The 22,151-nt window shown below is 44.5% G+C and overlaps 1 protein-coding gene across 1 annotated transcript in view; it reads right to left on the bottom strand.

The window, feature by feature from the left end:
• Positions 1-19,470, bottom strand: part of LOC145356101 (coiled-coil domain-containing protein 60-like) — a 90,755-nt gene extending 71,285 nt beyond the window's left edge. Inside the window, exons 1-4 of the mRNA XM_080208704.1 lie at positions 19,432-19,470; positions 18,831-19,120; positions 15,709-15,798; positions 3,874-3,953 (exon numbers count right to left, since the gene is read on the bottom strand). Coding sequence (XP_080064830.1) covers positions 3,874-3,953; positions 15,709-15,798; positions 18,831-19,118 — 458 coding nt within the window. The 5' untranslated portion in view covers positions 19,119-19,120; positions 19,432-19,470. The remainder of the gene's footprint in view (positions 1-3,873; positions 3,954-15,708; positions 15,799-18,830; positions 19,121-19,431) is intronic.
• Between the last annotated feature and the right edge of the window lie 2,681 nt (positions 19,471-22,151).

Below are 22,151 nucleotides of genomic sequence, written 5' to 3'. Positions count from 1 at the left end.
TACATTCTCCCGTCTAGCCCTTGCATTTCCATGGTGTTGGGAAGCAAGAGTCAATTCCAGTCTTTGCATTCTTCTCAGGGACTCAAAAGCATGAAATTTCTCATCTCTCTCACTTTTCCCTTGCTTCCACAATCTATAGGTTTTTAAAAGACAAGATTAATGTCATCTCACCGCTGATCCCAATTTGCCTCAAATTCTCTGCTAATGTTCAACCTTTCACTATGGTACTTAGTACTCACTTTGAACTTCTGAATGAAAAATACGAGTCTTGTGAATAAATCCATCATTCATTCTATGTGCCAACTGATGCAAGTTCAAGATGGCACTGGAGTGAGACAAGTTCTTGTGAGCTGTCGCCAATATACCCTCTATGCTCTTAAAACTTAACACTATCTCCTTTAAACTTTCTAATAGTGTTCTCTACATCCATCCATGACTACAACACTAATATTCTGCACCCTCTCTTTTCCTTCTCCCCCATGTAGAATCATAGAACCCCTACAGTGCAAAAGGAGGCCATTCGGCTCATCAAACCTGCATCGATCACAATCCCACCCTGTAACCCCACATATTTACCCTAGCTAGTCCCCTGACGCAAAGGGGCAATTAAACATGGCCAATCAATCTAACCTGCACATCTCTGAACTGTGGGAGGAAACTGGAGCACCCGGAGGAAACCCATGCAGACACGGGGAGAATGTGCAAAGTCTACACAGACAGTGACCCAGGTCGGGAATGAACACGGGTCCCTGGCACAGTGAGGCAACAGTGCTAATCACTGTGCCACCGTGTCACGCCCAAGTCAATGAACGGTATGTTTTGTCTGTATAGCGTGCAAGAAACAATACTTTTTACTGTATCTCTGTATATGTGACAATGATAAATCAAATCACTTTACAGCAAAGAAATTACAGCTGGAGATGCAAAACAAAAATTGTTCCCACTTTTCCCCCTGTCCTCGCTATAAAATATTACAAAAGTCTTCAGTGAGAGGAGCAATTTTTAAGTTAAAGCGCAGCCTAAGAAATGGGAGCCCTCTTATTAACTCAGCTATTCATAACTCAACCCTTGAACTAGCTCCTATTGAAATGTTGGCATCAAATGTGTTAAATTCCTTAATCTTAATTAATGCTATTCTTTGCTTCTAATTTCCAGATATATTAAACTTTCCTCCATTTATTAAGTGCTCATGAATTCCTGATCTATTCAATCTTGTTTTAAAGGTTCAGTAATTATTGCTAATAAAACTATACCTTAGAGCAGTCTCCTCATTAACATATATTATGGTTCACAATATGTGCAGTTAATTAAAGAGAATTCAAAGAGGTTGAAGCAAAGATAGACTGCCTGTATTCAATCAGCCTGTCACCCATTGTTCAATTCTAGAGCCAGTCTAATCACGATGTACATCTCTTCCCCTATTTTTATCTTCTGCTCTTCCAAAAGTGTTGGCTTACTCCCCAGCAGTTTGACCAAGCTGCTATTTCTCTGGTCCCAACTCCACTACATTGATGGAACAGCCCACTAATACTCATTGAGATGCCACAACTAGTGACGCAGTTGTTAGTACTGCTGCCTCACAGCGTCAGGGACCTGGGTTCAATTCCTGGCTTGGTCACTGTGCAGAGTTTGCACAGTCAGCGTGTCTGTTGTCCATGCCTACATAAGTATCCTCCGGGTGCTCCGGTTTCCTCCCACAATCTGAAAGGCCTGATGGTTAGGCGCATTGGCCATGCTAAATTCTCCCTCAGTGTACCCGAACAGGCACCGGAGTGTGGCAACTAGGGGATTTTCACAGTAACTTCATTGCAGTGTTAATGTAAGCCTACTTGTGACGCTAACAAAATAAACTTTTAAACAACTGTTCTGGGCCCAATCCTACCCTCACCCATTGCCCACATCAGCACTGGATTACAATTTAGACAATTTCTGGCAAAACAGAAGCCAACAGGTTAAACTATGTCACTGTCCTGAATGAAATTAGTTAATACACATGCATGGATTAAAACTTGCATCTTCATGATCTGTACTATAACCTCGCATTGTGCACTCACCCGCTCGCCTACTTGAGCTGGTGTAGAATGTACCATTTTGCTTTCTTATCTGAAACCTCATACTACAAATTAGAGCTTCATCGGAAGGAAATATGGGGGCGACTTTCAACAATATGTGACCCAGACTGGGGCTCAAGCTGAAACATCAGCTTAACTCTCAGGAAGAACAAGGCTCCATTTTGGTAAAGGAGTTCAAGCCAGCGATGGGTACGGACATTCAGGGGTTTGTTACAGAACCGGTTATTCCTTAAAATGCTCGCTGTAACGCACTGAAGAGGCTGCATGGCATTAATGTTTCCCCAACTCCTCTCCTAGCAGCAGCTAACCGTTAGGAGGTAAGCTTGGTATGGATGTTGATTTCACCATTTCATATTCAATGCTGCAAAGAAGACTTCCAAAACACATCGGGAAGATTTCCCGGAAAACCTCGTCAAAGACTCTGCCAGTACTTGAGCAACATTTGTTATCGAAATTCTCTTAAGGACCTCAGCTAAAAAGAAGACCACGTTCTGTGTTACCACACCTTATATAGAGTCACCTGGTGAGACAGAGAGTGGGCATTTAGGCGTTGCCCTTGTGCTGCAGGATGAGGAATGGGAAGAGGACATGAGGCCAAGCAGTGCGGCACCAGCTGCTGTAGGACAGTGGCAGGGGTGGGGGCAGTCAGGGAACTGACATGGCATCCATTTACTCCACAGTTACAGATATCCTCTTCCTCCCCTGGACCCCCTCCACCAGTAAGTAAGGTGCTATAATCAGAGAACCTCTACATCTTCTCCCTCAGTCCCTGAGCCATTCTAAAACGTGCTGCCAACTAGAGCACACCTCACCTTCAGTCAACTGAATGCAAGGAACTAACATACATCGCTCCAGGAAAATTGTTTCTAATCAGCATTTCAGGAGCAAAACAAGCAGGTTTCTGGTTTGGTAGCTCCAGACACGTTCAAATTATGCTCATCAACCAATAGGAACAAATCATTTGGGCTAAATCCAGGCGTTCAAACCCGCTCATCACCCATTTAGCACCTCCTTTCACCCTATTTAAAACCTCGGAGTCTATTTTACTGGAGTCAAAATTGAACCTCATATTTTCCTAATATCATCAGCCTAAAATAATGAGGCACCATAGAATCCCTACAGTGTAGAAGAGGCCATTTGGTCCATCAAGTCTGGACCAACTTTTTCAAAGAGCATTCCACCTAAGCCCACCCCTCTGCCCTATTGCCATAACCCCATGGCTAATCTACCTAACCTACACATTTTTGGACTGTGGGAGGAAACCGGAGCACCCAGAGGAAGCCCACGCAGACACAGGGAGAATGTGCAAATTCCGCACAGTCACCTTCACCCAAATTCGGAATCGAATCTGGGCGCTGTGAGGCAGCAGTGCTAACCACTATACCGCCCTAGGTTAGATTAGGATTCAAGTAGAAAAAGTATGTATTAAATTTGTATAATAGAAATTAGGGTTTAAACAAGTCATTGGGAATGATTTTAGTGATGACCACTTAGCCTTTGAACTCTTTCAATTTAAATTGTGAATTACTCCCTCCCTTCCTGAACGTACTGAGTCCTTGTTGTAGCCCAAGTTCTAATCATCATTAACATACATGGACTTTTAACCAGGGGTTTTGGTTGACAGGTATGCTAGTCACTAACCCAGCCCAGGTGGCACGGTGACGATTTAAAGTATTAAACCACAGATCTGGCTCGAGATCAACTAACTAAAACCTGGAATCATCCCGTGTGGATTGACTAACTTAACTACTCACTGAGAAATTGAGCAAGTTGGCACTTTAACCTCATCATGTGCTCTTACCTGGTATGAGACAGGTCCTTACGTATGGTCTTCAGGTCTTTCTCCTTGTACTTTAGATGCAGCAACTTTGCTGAGAACATCTGCAGGATCAAAATACAGTCCTATAAATCACTGTGGCCTTTACACTAAGCTTGCCTCTAATGTCTAACAATGACAAATTTTACGAACTTTATCCGTGTTGAGATGCTTTGGACAAAACACCTACAAAGACACAAAGTCGACAATCCATTTCCGTCACAGTGGTCCAGAGGATACTGTTAGTTCAGAATATCATACTTGTCTACAAGTCATTTTGATACGACAATTTCAGGCATGAACCTTTCAAGTTGAAGGTGCACACAAGGGGTCTCTCTCCTCTGTAATGTATTTGGTAATGTTTGCAGTAGGAGTGAGTTGCTTGAAATTTGAATTATATTTGTGATAAATCATTCAAACGGTTTTTTTGTCAAACTACCAAGAATTGAAGGCTAAGGGAACTAGTCCAAGATACCTTAACTGAATTATTTATAGTGACAAGTCTTTGACAGTGAAAATATTGTCTGTCTCATGTGATATAATCTCACATTTTATATCAAGGGAGAAGAGAGATCAACACAATGCAAGTCATGAAAGTACACCTTGGAGACAGGATTTAACTGGGCCAGTGGAACAGACTTAACTAATTTCTGAAGTATCTATGCTTGAATCTGTCATTGACTCTTCAATTTCCAGCTATTCCCTCTTAACTCACCCTATCTTCATTTGTTACCCAGCAATCCTGGACAATCTTCAGATTAATAATGCACCCGAACTGAGGGCAAACAGGGCAAGTTCAGTATCACCAGCCTCATTTCAACTGAGGTGGGGTAACGCAGCACAACTCATAGGAAAATCATAGAATCATACAGTGCAGAAGGGGCCCTTCGAGTCTGACACGCAAGAAACTCCTGACTTCCCTAATCCCATCTACCAGCACTTGGCCCATAATCCTGAATGATATGATGTGCCACTTTTTGAAGGGTGTGAGGCAACCTGTCTCTACCACTGTCAAAAGCAATGCACTCCAGACTGTCACCACTCCCTGGGTAAATAGGTTTTTTCTCACATCCCTCCTGAATCCCCTGCCCCTCAGCTTGAACCTATACCCTCTCATGACTGACCGTTTAACTAAGGGGAACAGCTGCTCCCTATCCACTTTGTTCATGTCTCTCATAATCTTGAGCACCTCAATCAGGTCGCCCCTCAGTCTTCTCTGCCCCAGTGAAAACAACCCAAGCCCATCCAACCTCTCTTCATAACTTAAATATTTCATCCCAGACAGCATCCTGGTGTGGTCCCCAGTTTCTGTCCTAATCTTAGATGGCAACCAGTACAGTTAGGAGGGAGTGCTGCATTGTTAGTACAGCCAACCCTGGGATGGGTTATTAAACCAAGGCACTAGCTGTCTATTCAGGTAGACTTTTCGGATCTATGCCATTCTTCAGAGACCAAGGGTTTCTCCTGGTGCTACTGTTAACACTCCTCCCCAACTCATCCACTAAAAACTTATTAAGGGTTATGGGGAGAGGGCGGGAAAGTGGAACTGAGCCACGACAGATCAGCCATGATCTTATTGAATGGCGGGGCAGGCTCGAAGGGCTAGATGGCCTACTCCTGCTCCTATTTCTTATGTTCTTATGTTCTTATTTATTTAACTGAGTATTACTTGCACAGAAGTGTTGTCACCTTTGACATTACAACAGTTGGCACTGGTTTTTAAGAGTTACTCATGAATGTTTGGAGACATCAGAAGAGAGAGCACAATATAACTTCAAGTAACATATTGTCAAATTGCAGAAGAAAAGGTGCGAACTGGTATTGAATTTATTGCCTCAATATGAACAATGTATTCCAAACACTTTCTGATCCTATTATCTTCATCAGATAATTGGCTGTATTGTAGCAGCTAGTTAGTTTCAGGACATTTGATAACAAATTAATTACTTGATACAAGAGGATTACTTTAGCTGCCATGACAAATGAACCAAGAACCTTCAGATGCATGTCTTTCATACACCATTTAAGAGTCCCTGAGTCAGCTGACAGAAGGCAACACAAGGAGGTTGCTGTTTGTCTAATGTGGATTGCACACCTCCTTGGGAGGGCACATGCCACTTTCCCATCTCTGCAGTGCTTTGCCACCAGCTGGCAATGCTCGAGATCCGAGTACCCAAGTGTGCGTTGGAGTACTGAAATTTAACCAGCCCAACTGCTCAGATCATTAGCAACGAAAGCTATTCCCATATCTCACTGCTTGCCCATTGAGGACACTGGCTTGAATGGTTAACTGCAATTGAGTGGAGAGAATCAAAACTCCAAGTAACAGTTTAAATGAGATTTACAGGGGAATGAGAACCTCAGCATAGATTCAGAAGGGAGAAAAGCAAAACTGGAAATGGAAGGCAGAAAATTGGTTAGCAAGTGTAGGTAGGGGTGGCACAGTGGTTAGCACTGCTGCCTCACAACACCAGGGACCCAGGATTCAATTCCCAGCTTGGGTCACTGGCTGTGTAGAATTTGCACATTCTCCCTGTGTCTGTGCGAGTTTCCTCCGGGTGCTCTGGTTTCCTCCCATAGTCCGAAAGATGTGCTGGTTAAATGCATTGACCCGATCAGGTGCCAGACTGCGGCGACTAGGGGGATTTCACAGTAACTTCATTGCAGTGTTAATGTAAGCTTTACCTGTGACTAATAAATAAACTTAACCTTACTTTTGAAGGCAGAGGAAACAAAGCTAGAAACTACACAATGAAGGAGTTTGGCAGCGCTCAATCATTTGTACTCCAATGCAAAGAACCTAGTGCATGCTTTAGATGAGCTTAGGACACAGCTAAAACATTTGGAAGTAAGGTTTTTTAAATTCATTTGCAGGATGTGGGTGTCACTGGCTAGGCCAGCATTTATTGCCCATCCTTAGTTGCCCTTGAGAAGGTGGGAGAGAGCTGCCCTCTTGAACTGCTGCAGTCTCCGAAGTGTAGTTATACTCACAGTGCTGTTCGAGAGGGAGTTCCAGGATTTTGACCCAGCAGCAGTGAAGGAACAGCGACATATTTCCAAGTCAGGATGGTGAATGATTCAGAGAGGAACTTCCAGAAACCAGCTGCCTTTGTCCTCACAGATGGTAGTGACTGTGTGTTTGGAAGATGCTGTCTAAGGAGTCTTGGTGAGTTCCTGCAGTGCCTCTTGAAGATGATACACACTGTTGCCACTGTTTGTCAGTGGTGGAGGAAATGAATTTTTATGGATGTGGTACAAATCAAGCTGTTGCTTTGTCCTGGATGGTGTTAAGCTTCTCGAGTGTTATTGGAGCTGCATCCATCCAAGCAAGTGGAGCATATTCCATCACACTCCTGACTTGTGTTGTAGATGGTGGACAGGTTTTGGGGAGTCAAGAGATGAGTTACTCCGGTAATGGAGCCCCCAGAATGTTGATAGCAGGGGATTCAGTGATAGCAATGCCATTGAATATTAAGTGGTGCAGGTTCAATCCTCTCCAGTTGGAGATGGTTATTGCTTTGTACCTGTAGTTCAAGTGTTACTTGCCCATTGTCAGCCCAAGCCGGGATATTGTCCAGGTCTTGTTGCATTTGAATATGGATGGCTTCAGTATCTGAAGAGCTGCGAATGGTGCTAACGTTGTGCAGTCATCAGCGAACATCCCCACTTCTGACCTTACGATGGAAGGAAGGTCACTAATGAAGCAGCTGAAGATAGTTGGGTCTTGAACACTACCCTGAGGAGGAACTCCTGCAGTGATATCCTGGAACTGAGACGACTGATCTCAAACCATCATAAGCACCTTCCTCTGTGCCAGATATGACTCCAACCAGCAGAGGGTTTCCCCCTGATTCCCATTGACTCCAGTTTTACTAGGGCTCCTTGATGCCATACTTGGTCTAAATGCTGCCTAGATGTCAAGGACAGTCACTCTCCCTCAGCTATGGCATTCAGCTCTTTTGTCCATGTTTGAACCAAGGCTGCGATGAGGTCGGGAACTGTGAGAGCTTGGCAGAACCCAAACTGAGCACCAGTGAGCAGGTTATTGCAGAGTAAATGGTGCCTGATAGCACTGTTGATGATCCCTTCCATCACTATCATATCTATTACAGAAACTTAAAGGAGGACAAGATTGGCAGTTCAACATTCCAGATTACAGGATTTTCAATGGTGATAGAAATGGACATCTAAAAAGGAGGGTTTCAATATTACCTAAAGAAGCAATTGCAGCTGCGACGACTATGACATAAGGGTAGGAGCCTCAAAATAGGCACGTGGGTTGAACTGAGGAAAGAAAAGGGCAATTGCACTGCTGGGAGTGCAGCATAGATCAACAAATAATCAGAGGGAGACAGAAGAGTCAGCAAGGGGATTAGAATCATAGAATCCCTACAGTACGGAAGGAGGCCATTCTGTCCATCGAGTCTGTACCAAACCACCCAGGCCCTACTCCCGCGACCCTCAATTAACTTGCTAATGCCCCCACACTAAGGGGCAATTTAGAACGGCCAATCAACCTAACCCACACATCTTTGCACTGCGGGAGGAAACCAATGCAGACGAGGGGGCAAAGTGCAAACTCCACACAGACAGTGACCCGAGGCTGGAATCGAACTGGGTCCCTGGCGCCGTGAGGCAGCAGTGCTAACCACTGTGCTATCGTGTTGCGGATTTGACTGAAGAGCTTTTTTTTAGCTAGCCGGAATAGGAACCAACTTCTGAGCTGTACATACCTATGACTTTGATTAACGGTGAACCTGGATTAGCAATGGATGTGGACACTGCTCAAACAGTTTAAGCTCAACCATTATCTTTGGATGTGGAACTAAATAGGTATATATTCAATCTGATCTTGACAATTGTTTAGTCTAAGTTTATACTAGGTTTAACCTTCAAATTAAATTTTCTACAAAGGCTGAACGTAACACAGAACTTCAGGCTAGGGTGTACAAAAGAAGTATTAAATTTTCAGTCAAACAATCATACGAAGGAATTGTCTACATTCTTAGAAATTATCTGAAATTGTTGGAATTCCCAGAATATGACACCAAATAGCTCAGGGCAACAAAAGGATAGCGTTATCTTCCAAAAGTATTAGTGAAAGCCTAATGGGAAACAGAAATAGAATTTGTCCTCAGTTTGTAAAAGAAATACATTCTTTGGAAAGGTAATTGTATTAAGGGTTTATCTACATTCACACAGAAATGTACCGAAAGTTAGCAATCAACCTCATGCTGAAAAATTAAGCAGCTTAAGAATCCTGACCAGAATTTCAATCAAGGACACACTTCACAGAAAGAAACAACAACCCTCCCACTGCTTCACTATCCCAGCAACTTATATCTGTACACATTAGCAATATGCGACATATCTGCACGTTTGTCACCAAGGGCACTATTAACAATTCCTTTATGCATTACTATCTTGTAGCAAACGCGCCACTGTAACCGTACAAGGCAACACACAGTCAGAGCATGAAGTACGAAGGGAACCCTTGGGCTCGAGCCCATAGAAGAAAGAAATGCTATTTGATTGCCAATACAATACTGTCACTAAGCAAGGTACTTACAATGAACACAGCCACTTACCACATTTATCGTATCTTAATATTCCCAATTCCCTGCACTTACACACACAGGGCTGGAGCAAGGCTTTATAATACAGAAGCTGGATCTATCAGAAACATTAATGTTTCTTTTGTGTTGGAAATGGTGGTGAGCAGAATATTGAACCGTCGTACATTTACATAACCAGACATCCATTTTATGTGTGAAATTCAATGTTACATTCTATCAATAAAGGATATACCTGGCCCACACAGTCACCACCTTCTCAGATGAATAACCCACTTAAGAAGTTCAACACCACCCAGGATAAAACAGCTCACTTGATTGCATCCACCACCGCCAATACACAGTGGCAACAGTGTGTACCAATTTACAAGTGGACAGATCTGAGGTTGAGGAGGGGGTGTTATTTGCTTTGGAATTCCCAGCCTCTGGCCTACTCTTGTAGCCATGATGTGGAGATGCCGGCGAGGCAGGCTCGAAGGGCTGGGTGGCCTACTCCTGCTCCTATTTCTTATGTTCTTATGTAAACACAGTAAGAAGTCTCATGACACCAGGTTAAAGTCCACCAATTTATTTGATAGTAAACCCACAAGGTTTGCCCCTTCGTCAGGTGAGTGGAGAGTTCTGGTCTCAGACAGAGCATAAATTGGTTGGATTTTAACCTGGTGTTGTGAGACTTCTTACTGTGTCTACTCTTGTGGCTACAGTATTTATAGTTGGTTCAATTAAGTTTCTGGTCAATGCTGATGTCCAAGGATGATAGTGGGGGGTTTCAGTAATGGGAATGCTATTGAAGGTCAAAGGAGGTTATCCATTGCCTGATATTTGCTTGTGCGAAATTTATTTGCCACTCAGCAGCCCAAGCCTGTATGTTGACCAGGTCTTGCTGTATTGAGGCATGGACGGGCTGCTTCAGTACCTGAGGAATTGCAAATCGAGTTGAATATTGTGCACTCAACAGAAAAACCTCCTCACAGTGATATTATGATGGAGGAAAGATATCTGATCAGTAGCTGAAGGAGTTTGGCCCTAGGAGACTTCTCCGGGGAACAGTCTAAAGATGTGCAGACTAGGCGGATTGGCCATGCAAAATTGCCCCTTAGTGTCCCAAGATGTGTTGGGTAAGAGTAAATGGGGTTACAGGGATAGGGCAAGATGGTCCTGTGTAAGATGTTCACTCAGAGAGTCAGTGCAGACTCGATGGGCTGAATGGCCTCCTTCTGCAGCGTAGGGATTCTACGAACTCCTGCAGCGATATTCTGTGGCTAAGATGATTAGCCTCCAACAACCACAACAATTTTCGTTTGAGCTAAACATAATTCAAAGCAATGTGCTTTCCTCAGTTGCTCAAACTTTACTGAGACCCCCTGATTAAATGCTGCCTTGAAGTCAAGGGCATTCACTCTCACAAAAACTCTGTGCAGTGGAGCCCAAAGGAAGACTGATGTCTAAATTAGGTCACCCTTCCAGGAACTCTTGTAACAAAGCCAGTGCCAAATATAAGTGCTCCACTTTCCTATGGACTTAACCGGAGACATCGAGAGGGATAACTGAGATTTGGGCAACCCAGGGCCTCTGTGAATTTTGCCCAGGTTTAAACTTGGAGAGGACTTTCCATTTTCACTGCAGTGTTAACAGGCAACAGTGATGAGCCCAAATCAATTGGCCTAGAGACGGGTGCCTGAGCCTTCAATGCTAGGAGGGACCAGCATATCCCACTGGTCAGCCAATACCCAACTGAAGTCAGGGCAGCCCCTGACAAGTAAGATGCTGACCCATCACAGTCCATCTGCTTCAATGGGTCTTGGAGCTCAGAGTGTCTGCTTAAGAAGGATTCAATCGTATCAGGCAAACAAACAAAAGTAAAGATGTCAACTTTTTAATTGGCAAACCAGAACATCAGGGCCACTTGCATGAGATTACCAGATAGCTTGTAACTGGCTGATGATGAGCACAAGACAGCTATATTGACATCACAGTTTGAATAATGACATAGCCAAAGTCCAAGTCACGAGTAAGGCTTACATTAGCACTGCAATGAAGTTATTGTGAAATCCCCTGAGCCGTCGCATTCCGGCACCTGTTCGGGTCAATGCACCTAACCAGCACGTCTTTCAAATTGTGGGAGGAAACCGGAGTACCCGGAGAAAACTGAGAACTGAGAGAAAAACATGTAACGTGCATCTGGCATTGGAAGATTTGAGAGAGAATGCATGAGATGGTGTAGGTGTCACTGTGAGGAACTCACTGCTGTCAATGATAGAATTCCCCACAAATGGTTCAGAATGTGTTCACTCCATCCACCTCTCAACTCCAACACAGCCAGTTAACCTCATGAGTATCTATGCTCCAACACTGTTTCCTAGAGGTGAAAGATCACTTCAGTGAGGAGCTGGACACTAATATCAACAGAATCCATATCTATCTCGCTGGTCCCCCTGACACTAAGGGGCAATTTACCCCGGCCAATTCACTTAACCCGCACATCTTTGGACTGTGGGAGTAAACCGGAGCATCTGGAGGAAACCCACGCAGACACGGGGAGAATATGCAAACTCCACACAGACAGTGACCCGAGACCAGAACTGAACCCAGGTCCCTGGTGCTAATCACTCTACCACCGTGCTGCCCACTACTTAGTGGTATTATTGCTAGACTCTTAATTCAGAAACTCAGCTAATGATCTGGGGACCCAGGTTCAAATCTCGCCACAGTAGGTGGGGGAATTTAAATTCAACAAAAAAAATCTGTAATTAAGAATCTGATGACCATTGTCGATTGCCAGAAAAACCCAGGTTCAGGTTCACTAATGTCCTTTATGGAAGGAACTCTGCCATCGTTACCTGATTTGGCCTACAAGTGACTCCAGAGCCACAGCAAAGTGGTTGACTCTCAACTGCCCACTGAACAAAGGCAACTAGGGATGGGCAATAAATGCAAGCCCAGCCAGCAACACCCACATCCCACGAATGAATAAAAAAACCCTTGAGTTGTCTTCTAGGGTGAACACTGTTACCGAAGACACTCTAGACAACATAAACAGCCTGCATGTCAAAGTAGGCACAGTAAGAAGTCTCACAACACCAGACTTCTTGGTCTCTGCTGGAGGGAGGGGCCAGTGCTCCTGGATACACGTGATCCGAAGATTGTGACTGTTGGCAGGAATGAAAGACACAACAATTCACTTCACGGCAAGAACTAAGGTTCAGCAATCAAGGGAGCTTTATACGCCAGCGAGAAGGCAACACAGGTCTTACTCTCCCAAGATGCTCTCAAGTGCCAGAAACTTCTAATTATTTATATGTTTATGTGGGACAATTTACACCTCTTGCAACTGTTTTGTTTAATACAGCAATATATATTTGCAAGTTTCAATCTGTCAGGAGATGGTCTGCCCTCATACAATGATGCTAGTTCACATCTTCATGTCTATTTGGAAATGGCTCGGTCAGGTACAATAGTATAGATTCACACCTTCCTAACCTACCAAAACTGCTCCGTTAAAGATGTTGTCCTCCAAGATATATTAATATTCAGTCTAGAGTGTTTGAAGTTAGACCTCCATGTTCTCATCCAGTGAGCATTCATAATTCAGTAGACAATAAGTCATTTACTCACTGGCGGATCCCATGGGCAGTGCTCATGGAAACAGTGGGGTGTTGCTGATGTGCATGTCTTCCCTATCTATGGGTTATGAATATCGGTCCCCGGTCTTTGATGCTGCAGTTATTTTTAGTGTCTGTATGTTCTCTGTTTGCTGATTCTAGCTAGACAGAATGTTTTTGGCGGGCCTGTCCCTGGCTGTGGGGTCTCTGTTGTATTTTATTAGAAATGGATATCCATAACCGGGGCGCTTTTTATTTCCCAGCAACAGTGATCCTGTACAAGGATAAGCGTGTATGCAACGACTGCTGCAATCAGACTCACCAGTCCTGGACACAGAGAGTAGGAATGGACATCAAACCTTGCGCCTGGTCATTATCCAGTACCTACTGCTGGTGGAGGCTTAAAGTGGAGCAGGAACTAGTCTCAATAAGAGGATGGTGTCACAATGGCAACTCTAAAGACCCAGCTTTGAGAAAAGATGTGCGGTCTACACGATGGCAACATATCCTTGATGTCCTCAGAGTCCCACTTCTGAGCCCTGATCACTGGTTGCCAATAAGAGACCAGAGTCTATTGCAGTGAGGTGACAAGAGTTCACATGGGTTATTTTGTTTATTTTGTTTATTTTTCAGTGAATGTCATTGGCTAGGCTAGCATTTATTGCCCGTCCCCAACTGCCGTCCATTTCAGAGGGCATTTGAGAGTCAACCATATCCATCGCTGTGGATCTGGAGTCACATGTAGGCCAAACCAGGCAAGGACTGCAGATTTCTCTCCCTAAAGGACCTTAGTGAAATAGATGAGTTTTCAGGTTCTTAATTCCAAATTTTTATTAAATTCACATTTCATCATCGGCCATGGCAGGATTGGAACCCAGGGTCCCTAGACCATTGCCCTGAGTTATAGAATCCCTACAGAACAGAAGGGGGCCATTTGGCCCACTATACTAACAACAATCTCTCTCTCTCTCTCACTCTCTCCCTCTCTCTTTCCCCCCCCTCAGGCCCTATCACTATATCCCTGCACATTTCACTTGCTAATCTGCCCTGACACTACGGGGCAATTTAGCACGGTCAACAATCTAACCCACACATCTTTGGCCTATGGGAGGAAAGCACAGCACATGGAAGAAACCTATGCAGACACGGGGAGAATGTGCAAACTTTACACAGACAGTCACCCGAGGCTGGAATTGAACCCAGGACCCTGGCGCTGTGAGGCAGCAGTACTAACCACTGCACCACCATGCCACTCAATACAGCTTGGCATGGCTCCTGCTCTGTCCAACACCTCAAAAAACTCCAAAGGGTCGTAAATAAAGCCCAGTCCATCACTCAAACCAGCCTCCCATCCATTGGCACTGTCTACACTGCCTGCTGCCTCGGAAAAGCAGCCAGCATAATTAAGGACTCCACGCACCCTGAACATACTTTCGTCCACCTTCCTCCAACAGGAAAAAGATAAAGAAGTCTGAGAACACGTACCAGCCGATTCAAGCACAGCTTCTTCCCTGTTGCTATCAGACTTTTGAATGGACCTACCTTGCATTAAGTTGATCTTTCTCTACACCCTAGCTATGACAAAAACTACATTCTGCACTCTCCCGTTTCCTTCTCTATGTCCAGTCAGCTTTGTCTGTATAGCATGCTAGAAACAATACTTTTCACTGTAAGCTAATACATGCGACAATAATAAATCAAATCAAAACAGTCTCTGGATTATTAGTCCAGTGACAATACCAGTATGCCACTGCCTCTCCATTGTACTGGCCTGGATTACTTGAGAAAAATACAGCCTGCACCATTTAAATGAATGACTGATGAAGCCAATGCTGATGTGGGTATGCCGGCGTTGGACTGGCGCAAACACAGTAAAGCCAATGCTGCCAGCTTTGCCTCCATAGGAGTTTCTAGAGCTCCATGTTTAAGAATGTAAGAACATAAGAAATAGGAGCAGGAGTAGGCCATCTAGCCCTTCGAGCCTGCCCCGCCATTCAATAAGATCATGGCTGATCTGAAGTGGATCATTTCCACTTTCCCGCTTTCTTCCCATAACCCTTAATTCCCTTGTCTATCAGAAATCTATCTACCCGTGACTTAAATATATTCAGCGAGGTAGCCCCCACCACTTCAATGGGCAGAGAATTCCAGAGACTCACCACCCTTTGAGTGAAGAAGTTCCTCCTCAACTCTGATCTAAACTGCAACCCCCCTCTTATTTTGAGGCTGTGCCCTCTAGTTCTGCTATCCGATGTTTCTCTCTCCCTTCCACCCCAGCAGGCATTTAAAGATGCACCAATACTGCCATAGTCACTACCTGATTTATTTAAATAGCTTGATCCTGCAAAGTCCTGTAGGTTTCTTTCCCTTTCTAGCAGCGCATTGTAACGCTTGCTCTGTCACAGATGAGGCAGCAGAGCAAAACGTAAGAAAAGGCATCACTGGATGAGGGACCAGAAGTGTCACAGGATCACGCCCTGCCAGTGTTCTGCACTTTCACGGAAGGGGGGAAAAGCAAAGTAACTGAACACCAACGCTTGTTACTCAGTTCAACTGCTCCCAAATCTTGAAGCCAACAATCTCTTGTGACCAGCCAGATCCAACGCCGTTTTAAAAAAAAAATCACAATTTTCCATTAAGATTACCTTGTTCTCCTTTGACATCACTGGAGAGGTGAAGCTTTTTGCTTCTTCTGGATTTTCCTCCGCTGTGTTTTTTGGCTCATCACTCACGGTCTGGAGAAAGAAAATAATGAATTGAATTCTCTCAAGGCTGTTGGAAGAACTCTATGACCAACTATTCAAAGATGTGAAAATGGGGGGCAGAGATCAGCTAGATAGTCAATATCTTTTCCCAAAGGTAGGGAAGTCTAAAACTAGAGGACGTAGGTTTAAGAGGAGAGGAGAGAGATACAAAAGGGTCCAGAGGGGCAATTTTTTCAGAGAGAGTGGTGAGTGCCTGGAACAAGCTGCCAGAGCTAGTAGCAGAGACGGGTACAACTGTGTCTTTTAAAAAGCATTTAGACAGTTACATGGGTAAGATGGGAATAGAGAGATATGGGCCAATGTGGGCAATCGGGACGAGCTTAGGGGTTAAAAAAGGGGGCAGCATGGACAAGTTGGGCCGGAGGGCCTGTTTCCATGCTTTCCTCTATGACTCAGTAACTCTATGGACTGTCCTCCCCTTTACTGTTGCATGCTAATGGGAATGGTTAAAGGCTGCAGCGCTGTCTAACATGGAAAGAGAATATTGAAGAGTTGGGATTGTATTCATTCCAGGTTAAGGGAGATTGAATGGAGGTGTTCAGCATCATGAAGGGTTTTGACAGAGGAAACAACAGAATACACAAAGGAGAATTGTTTCCATCAGCAATGGGTCAGTAAGCAGAGAACATGGTGGCAAAAGAACTTTGAGGGGGAATGGGGTGTGAGGAGGAGGTGGATTTTGATTTAAAATTAAGGTAGTTCTTATGATCTGGAATACACGGGTTTAAAGGATGGTAGAAGCAATTCAGTAAGAATGCTCAAAAGGGAATTGGATTAATGCTTCAAAAGGAAACTTTGTGAGACTATGGGCAAAGAGTTGGGGAGGGGCAACTAATTGGGTGGCTCTTTCAAAGAGCTGGCACAGGTATAATGTGCTGAATGGTTTCCTCCTGTGCTGTATAAGCCAATGATGTTTACTGCAGTGGTAAACATGACACAAACCAAGCATGACTTACAACACAGCTTTAGAACAAAGAAAATTACAGCACAGGAACAGGCCCTTCAGGCCTCCAAGCCTGTACCGATCATGGTGCCCAACTGAACTAAAATCCCCTACACTTCTGGGGGACCATTTCGCACTATTCCCACCCTATTCATATATTTGTCAAGAAGCCCCTTAAAAGTCACATAATCTCCTAGTCATCACATGGCGGTGTCTGTTCAGGTACACTGGGGGAGAATTTAACCTGGCCAATCCACCTAACCAGTACTGCATCAATGTCTCTCAGAAGAGCTACAATCCTTTGGGACTCCTCAGAAACCATAGCTCCCTTTTACAAATGCAAGGATGTTAAGAGCCTGAACTCGAAACGCCACTAACTCAAAACACTGACCCTGGCAATAAAACACTGACCCAGGTGCACAATGATGTTTAATTGCAGAGAGATCCATTTTGCTAGAAATTACCGCACGGAAACAGACTTTTCAGTCCAGCCAGTCTAAACCGCCATTCAGCATTCACACAAGGGGCAATGCTAATGCCATATACCCGGTTACCTTCATTCCCCCTTTCACCAACCACATGCAAAACCACTCTTCAAGTGTACTATTCAACATGGAAATTACAGACTTAGTTAAAGACAGAACAATGTGAGGAGAAATAAGAAATATACAGCAAGACTTAATTTTCTATAGTAATGTGTTAACTGCAAAGCTGATCAGCCCAACTGCAATTTGAATAACAGCTACCTCTCCATGACTGACTCTTTGACCAACTATTCAAAGATGTGCTGTTCTCCCTTTACCATCCCACGCTGACAGTAATGGCTGCACATGGAAAAAGAATATTGAGAAGCTGGGACTGTGCTCCTTCCAGCAAAGAAAGTTATGGGAGATTTAAAAGATCCGCTCAGTATCGTGAAGGGTTTTGATTGTTAATATCTGTTGTGTCAGATAGTGTGATCATCTTGAACATGTCATTAGAATGAATAGTAAAAGCTCTTAGCACAATTCTCAGTCTTTAATATCACCATTTACAGAATTCTTTTTTATAGAATCCCTACAGTGTAGAAGAGGCCATTCAGAGTCTGCACTGACTCTCAGACAGAGTCCAACCCAGGCTCTCTCCCCAGTCCGATCCCTGTAACCCCACACATCCACCACCCACCTAACCTAGACATCATTGGACACCAAGGGGCAATTTAGCATGGCCAATCCACCTATTCCGCACATCTTTGGAGCATGAGAGAAAACTGGAGCATCCGGAGGAAACCCATGCAGACACAGGGAGAACTTGCAGACTCGGAATACACAGTCACCCAAGACCAGAATTGAACCCAGGTCCCTGGCGCTGTGAGGCAGCAATGCTAACCACTGTGCAACTGTCTCTTTATCTTTGTCATTCCTATCAATTATGACCTCCCCCCACCACCACCAGTATAAATCTTGCCCAATTTTCCTTGTCTTCATTCTGACTCAAAACACTGGATCTATTATCTCTCCACAGATGCTGTCAAATCTGCTGAGATTTTAAGGTTTAAATTTAAGTTTATTTACTAGTGTCACAAGTAGGCTTACATTAACACTGCAATGAAGTTACTGTGAAAATCCCCTAGTTGTCATTATTCTGGCGCCTGTTCGGGTGCACTGAGGTAGAATTTAGCATGGCCAATGCACCCAACCAGGGCATCTTTTGGACTGTGGGAGGAAACTAGAGCATCCGGAGGAAACCCATGCAGACATGGGAAGGATGTGCAAACTTGACACAGACAGTGACCCAAGCTGGGAATTGAACCCTAGTCCCTGGTGCTGTGATGCAGCAGTGCGAACCACCGTGTCAACCCCAGCATTTTCTGTTTTTGTTTCAGATTCCAGTATCAGCAGTAATTTGCTTTTACGTTATAATGAATGGCTTTGATATTAAGAGATTCCTGTGCCCAAATGCCAACAGTTACTTTAGCTGATTTTGAGAGGGTTTGGGCAGAGCTTGGCTGCATAAGTACACGTATCTGTGTGTGTATATGTTGACTGTATTCAGTGGATATGAGTCCTCCAGTCCTGACCTGATCAAGCTGCCCGAGTGAATGCAGGATGAGCTGCCTCGGCTCCAGGTGAAGGGGTTGTCCGATTGCCTGGTAGGGTTTCCAGCAGACTGAACGGTAACCCTGCTGGCTCAGTTGATGCTGCCTCCGGCAGTAATTCTCACGGAAGACCTGCTGTCGGCTGGGTTCGGAGGGGCTGTAGACGGTCAGACTCCGGGCCTTCACCTTCAGTCCTTTGGACGGAGGGAGGGGCAGAGGCTTTATCACCACAAAACTCCGCGGCTCCAGGGCTTTGCTGCTTGTGGGCATGGCTGAGTGTAAAAAACATTTAAAAAGTTTTTAAAAGTTCAAAAAAGTTATTAAAAGTTTCTTTAAAGTTATTCAAAGTTCAAAAAAGTTATTCAAAGAAGTTTTTCAAAGTTCAAAACAGTTATTAAAAGTTTCTTTAAATTTATTAAAAGTTCCTTTAAAGTTATTCAAAGTTCAAAAAAGTTATTCAAAGTTCAAAAAAGTTATTCAAAGTTTCTAAAATGTTATTAAAGGTTTCTTTAAAGTTATTCAAAGTTCAAAAAAGATTTACTTTGTTTACAATTTCCAAACATAACTCTTTAAAAAAACAAACCTGCTGTAACTCTGTGTGAATTAATTCAGGAACTATTTCTGTCCCAACACTTCAAGCTTCTTGTTTAGTTACCATGGGTTACGATCACAGCTCGGTGCCGTCCATTCCAACAAAATGGGGGAAATTTTCTCAGTTTGTACTTCAGTCCATTAAAAATGATACATTTATACTGTTTATCTTAATTCTTAAAGAGACTCCATTGAATTTAAGACGTAGGAAATCATAACATCATTTTTTTTTTAAAAATTAATTAAGCCAACTACAAATGTGTTTGACTTAGGTTCCCCTCCCAAGGGTATGGTGTAGTCTCCATTTGCAGCCTTTGGTCAAATGGGGGAGGTTTGGGTTGAGTGGGGTTAGATGGTGCTGTACAGTAGAACAAAGAAAATTACAGCTTAGGAACAGGCTCTTCGGCCCTTGAAGCCTGCACCGATCATGCTGCCCGACTGAACTAAAACCCCCGACCATTCCAGGGATTGTATCTCTCTATTCTCATCCTATTCATGTATTTGTCCAGATGCCCCTTAAAAACTCACTATCGTATCTGCTTCCACTATCTCCCCAGCAATGAGTTCCAGGCATCCACACCCTCTGTGTAAAAAACTAGATCCAACCAAAGAGCACACCTGTCAACTCAACACTCTGATCAAGGCCTTTGATCCGGACCTTTGGAGCACCTTCTGTGCTCTCATCCTATGTACTCCCCGCATTGGAGATCTCTACTGCCTCCTGAAGATACACAAGGCAAACACACTCGGCCATCCCATCGTACTGGGCAATGGGACCCTGTGCGCGAACCTCTCTGGCTACGTGGAGGGCATCCTGAAACCCATTGTACAAAGAACCCCCAGTTTTTGTCACGACACTACGGACTTCCTACAGAAACTCAGCACACACGGAGCAGTTGAAACCAGGGCCACTCCTCGTCACAATGGATGTCTTGGCGCTCTACACCAGCATCCCCCACGACGATGGCATCGTTGCAACTGCCTCAGTACTTAACGCCGACAACTGCCAGTTTCCAGATGATATTTTACGACTCATCTGCTTCATCCTGGACCACAGTGTCTTCATCTTCAACAACCAGTTCTTCATTGAGACACACAGAACAGCCATGGGGACCAAATTTGCACCTCAATATGCCAACATTTTCATGCACAGGCTCAAACAAGACTTCTTCACTGCACAGGACATTCAACCATTGCTATACACTAGATTCATCAATGACATTTTCTTCCTTTGGACTCATGGTGAACAATCACTGAAATAACTATATGACATCAACAAGTTCCATCCCACCATCAGACTCACCATGGACTATTCTCCAGAATTGGTTGCAATCTTGAACACACACATCTCCATCAAGGATGGTCACCTCACCACCTCACTGTACCACAAGCCCACAGATAACCTCACCATGCTCCACTTTTCCAGCTTCCACCCTAAACAAGTTAAAGAAGCCATCTCCTATGGACAAGCCCTCCGTATACACAGGATCTGCTCAGATGAGGAGAATCACAACAGACACCTCCAGACGCTGAAAGATAGGACTGGAGGGTCTTAATGACATTACTGTTACTAGAGAGGCGGTGCTCGACAGACTGGAGGGGCTGATTGTGGACAAGTCCCCAGGACCGGATGGAATGCATCCGAGGGTTCTGAAAGAAATGGCGGAGGTGATAGTGGATGCATTGGTGGTTATTTTCCAGACATCGCTGGATTCCGGGGAAGTGCCGGAAGATTGGAAAACGGCTAATGTTACGCCGTTGTTTAAGAAGGGTGCCAGGCAAAAGGCAGGGAATTATAGGCCGGTTAGTTTAACGTCTGTGGTAGGTAAAATGTTAGAATCCGTCATTAAGGAGGAAATTGCGAGGCATCTTGAAGGGAATTGCTTGATAGAGCAGACGCAGCACGGTTTCATTAAAGGGAAGTCGTGTCTGACAAATTTACTGGAGTTCTATGAGGATGTGTCTAGGGCGGTGGATAGAGGAGAGCCGGTGGATGTGGTCTTTCTGGATTTTCAGAAGGCGTTTGACAAAGTACCTCATAAGAGGTTATTGCAGAAGGTCAGGGGACTTGGAGTTGGGGGTAGGGTGTTAGCGTGGATAGAGGATTGGTTGTCAAATAGGAGGCAGAGAGTGGGGGTCAACGAGTGCTATTCGGATTGGCGGATGGTGACTAGTGGAGTGCCCCAGGGGTCAGTGTTGGGGCCTCAGCTTTTTACCATTTATATAGATGATCTGGAGGAGGGAACCGAGTGTAGGGTGTCGAAATTTGCGGATGACACCAAGATTGGGGGAACGGCAAATTGTGCGGACGGTGTGGAGAGTCTGCAGAAGGATCTAGATAGGCTGGGCAAATGGAATTTAATGTTGGCAAGTGTGAGGTGGTCCACTTTGGAAGGAAGAATGGTAGGAAGGACTATTACTTACGTGGCGAAAAACTGCAGCAGGAGACGGTGCAGAGGGACCTCGGGGTCCTTGTGCATGAGTCGCAAAAACCCAGCTTGCAGGTGCAGCAGGTGGTCAGGAAGGCGAATGGGATGCTGGCCTTCATAGCGAGGGGGATTGAATATAAAAGTAGGGAGGTCTTGCTGCAGCTGTATAGGGCATTGGTGAGGCCGCAACTGGAGTACTGTGTGCAGTTTTGGGCGCCGCACCTGCGCAAAGATATTTTGGCCTTGGAGGGAGTGCAGAGGAGGTTTACTAGGCTGATACCGG

Source organism: Carcharhinus amblyrhynchos, chromosome 20 (assembly GCF_965287045.1).
Source record: "Carcharhinus amblyrhynchos chromosome 20, sCarAmb.v2.hapA, whole genome shotgun sequence".
Lineage (NCBI taxonomy): Eukaryota > Metazoa > Chordata > Chondrichthyes > Carcharhiniformes > Carcharhinidae > Carcharhinus > Carcharhinus amblyrhynchos.
The sequence above is the reverse complement of the archived record's forward strand: the minus strand, read 5'-3'. Positions and strand labels throughout refer to the sequence as shown.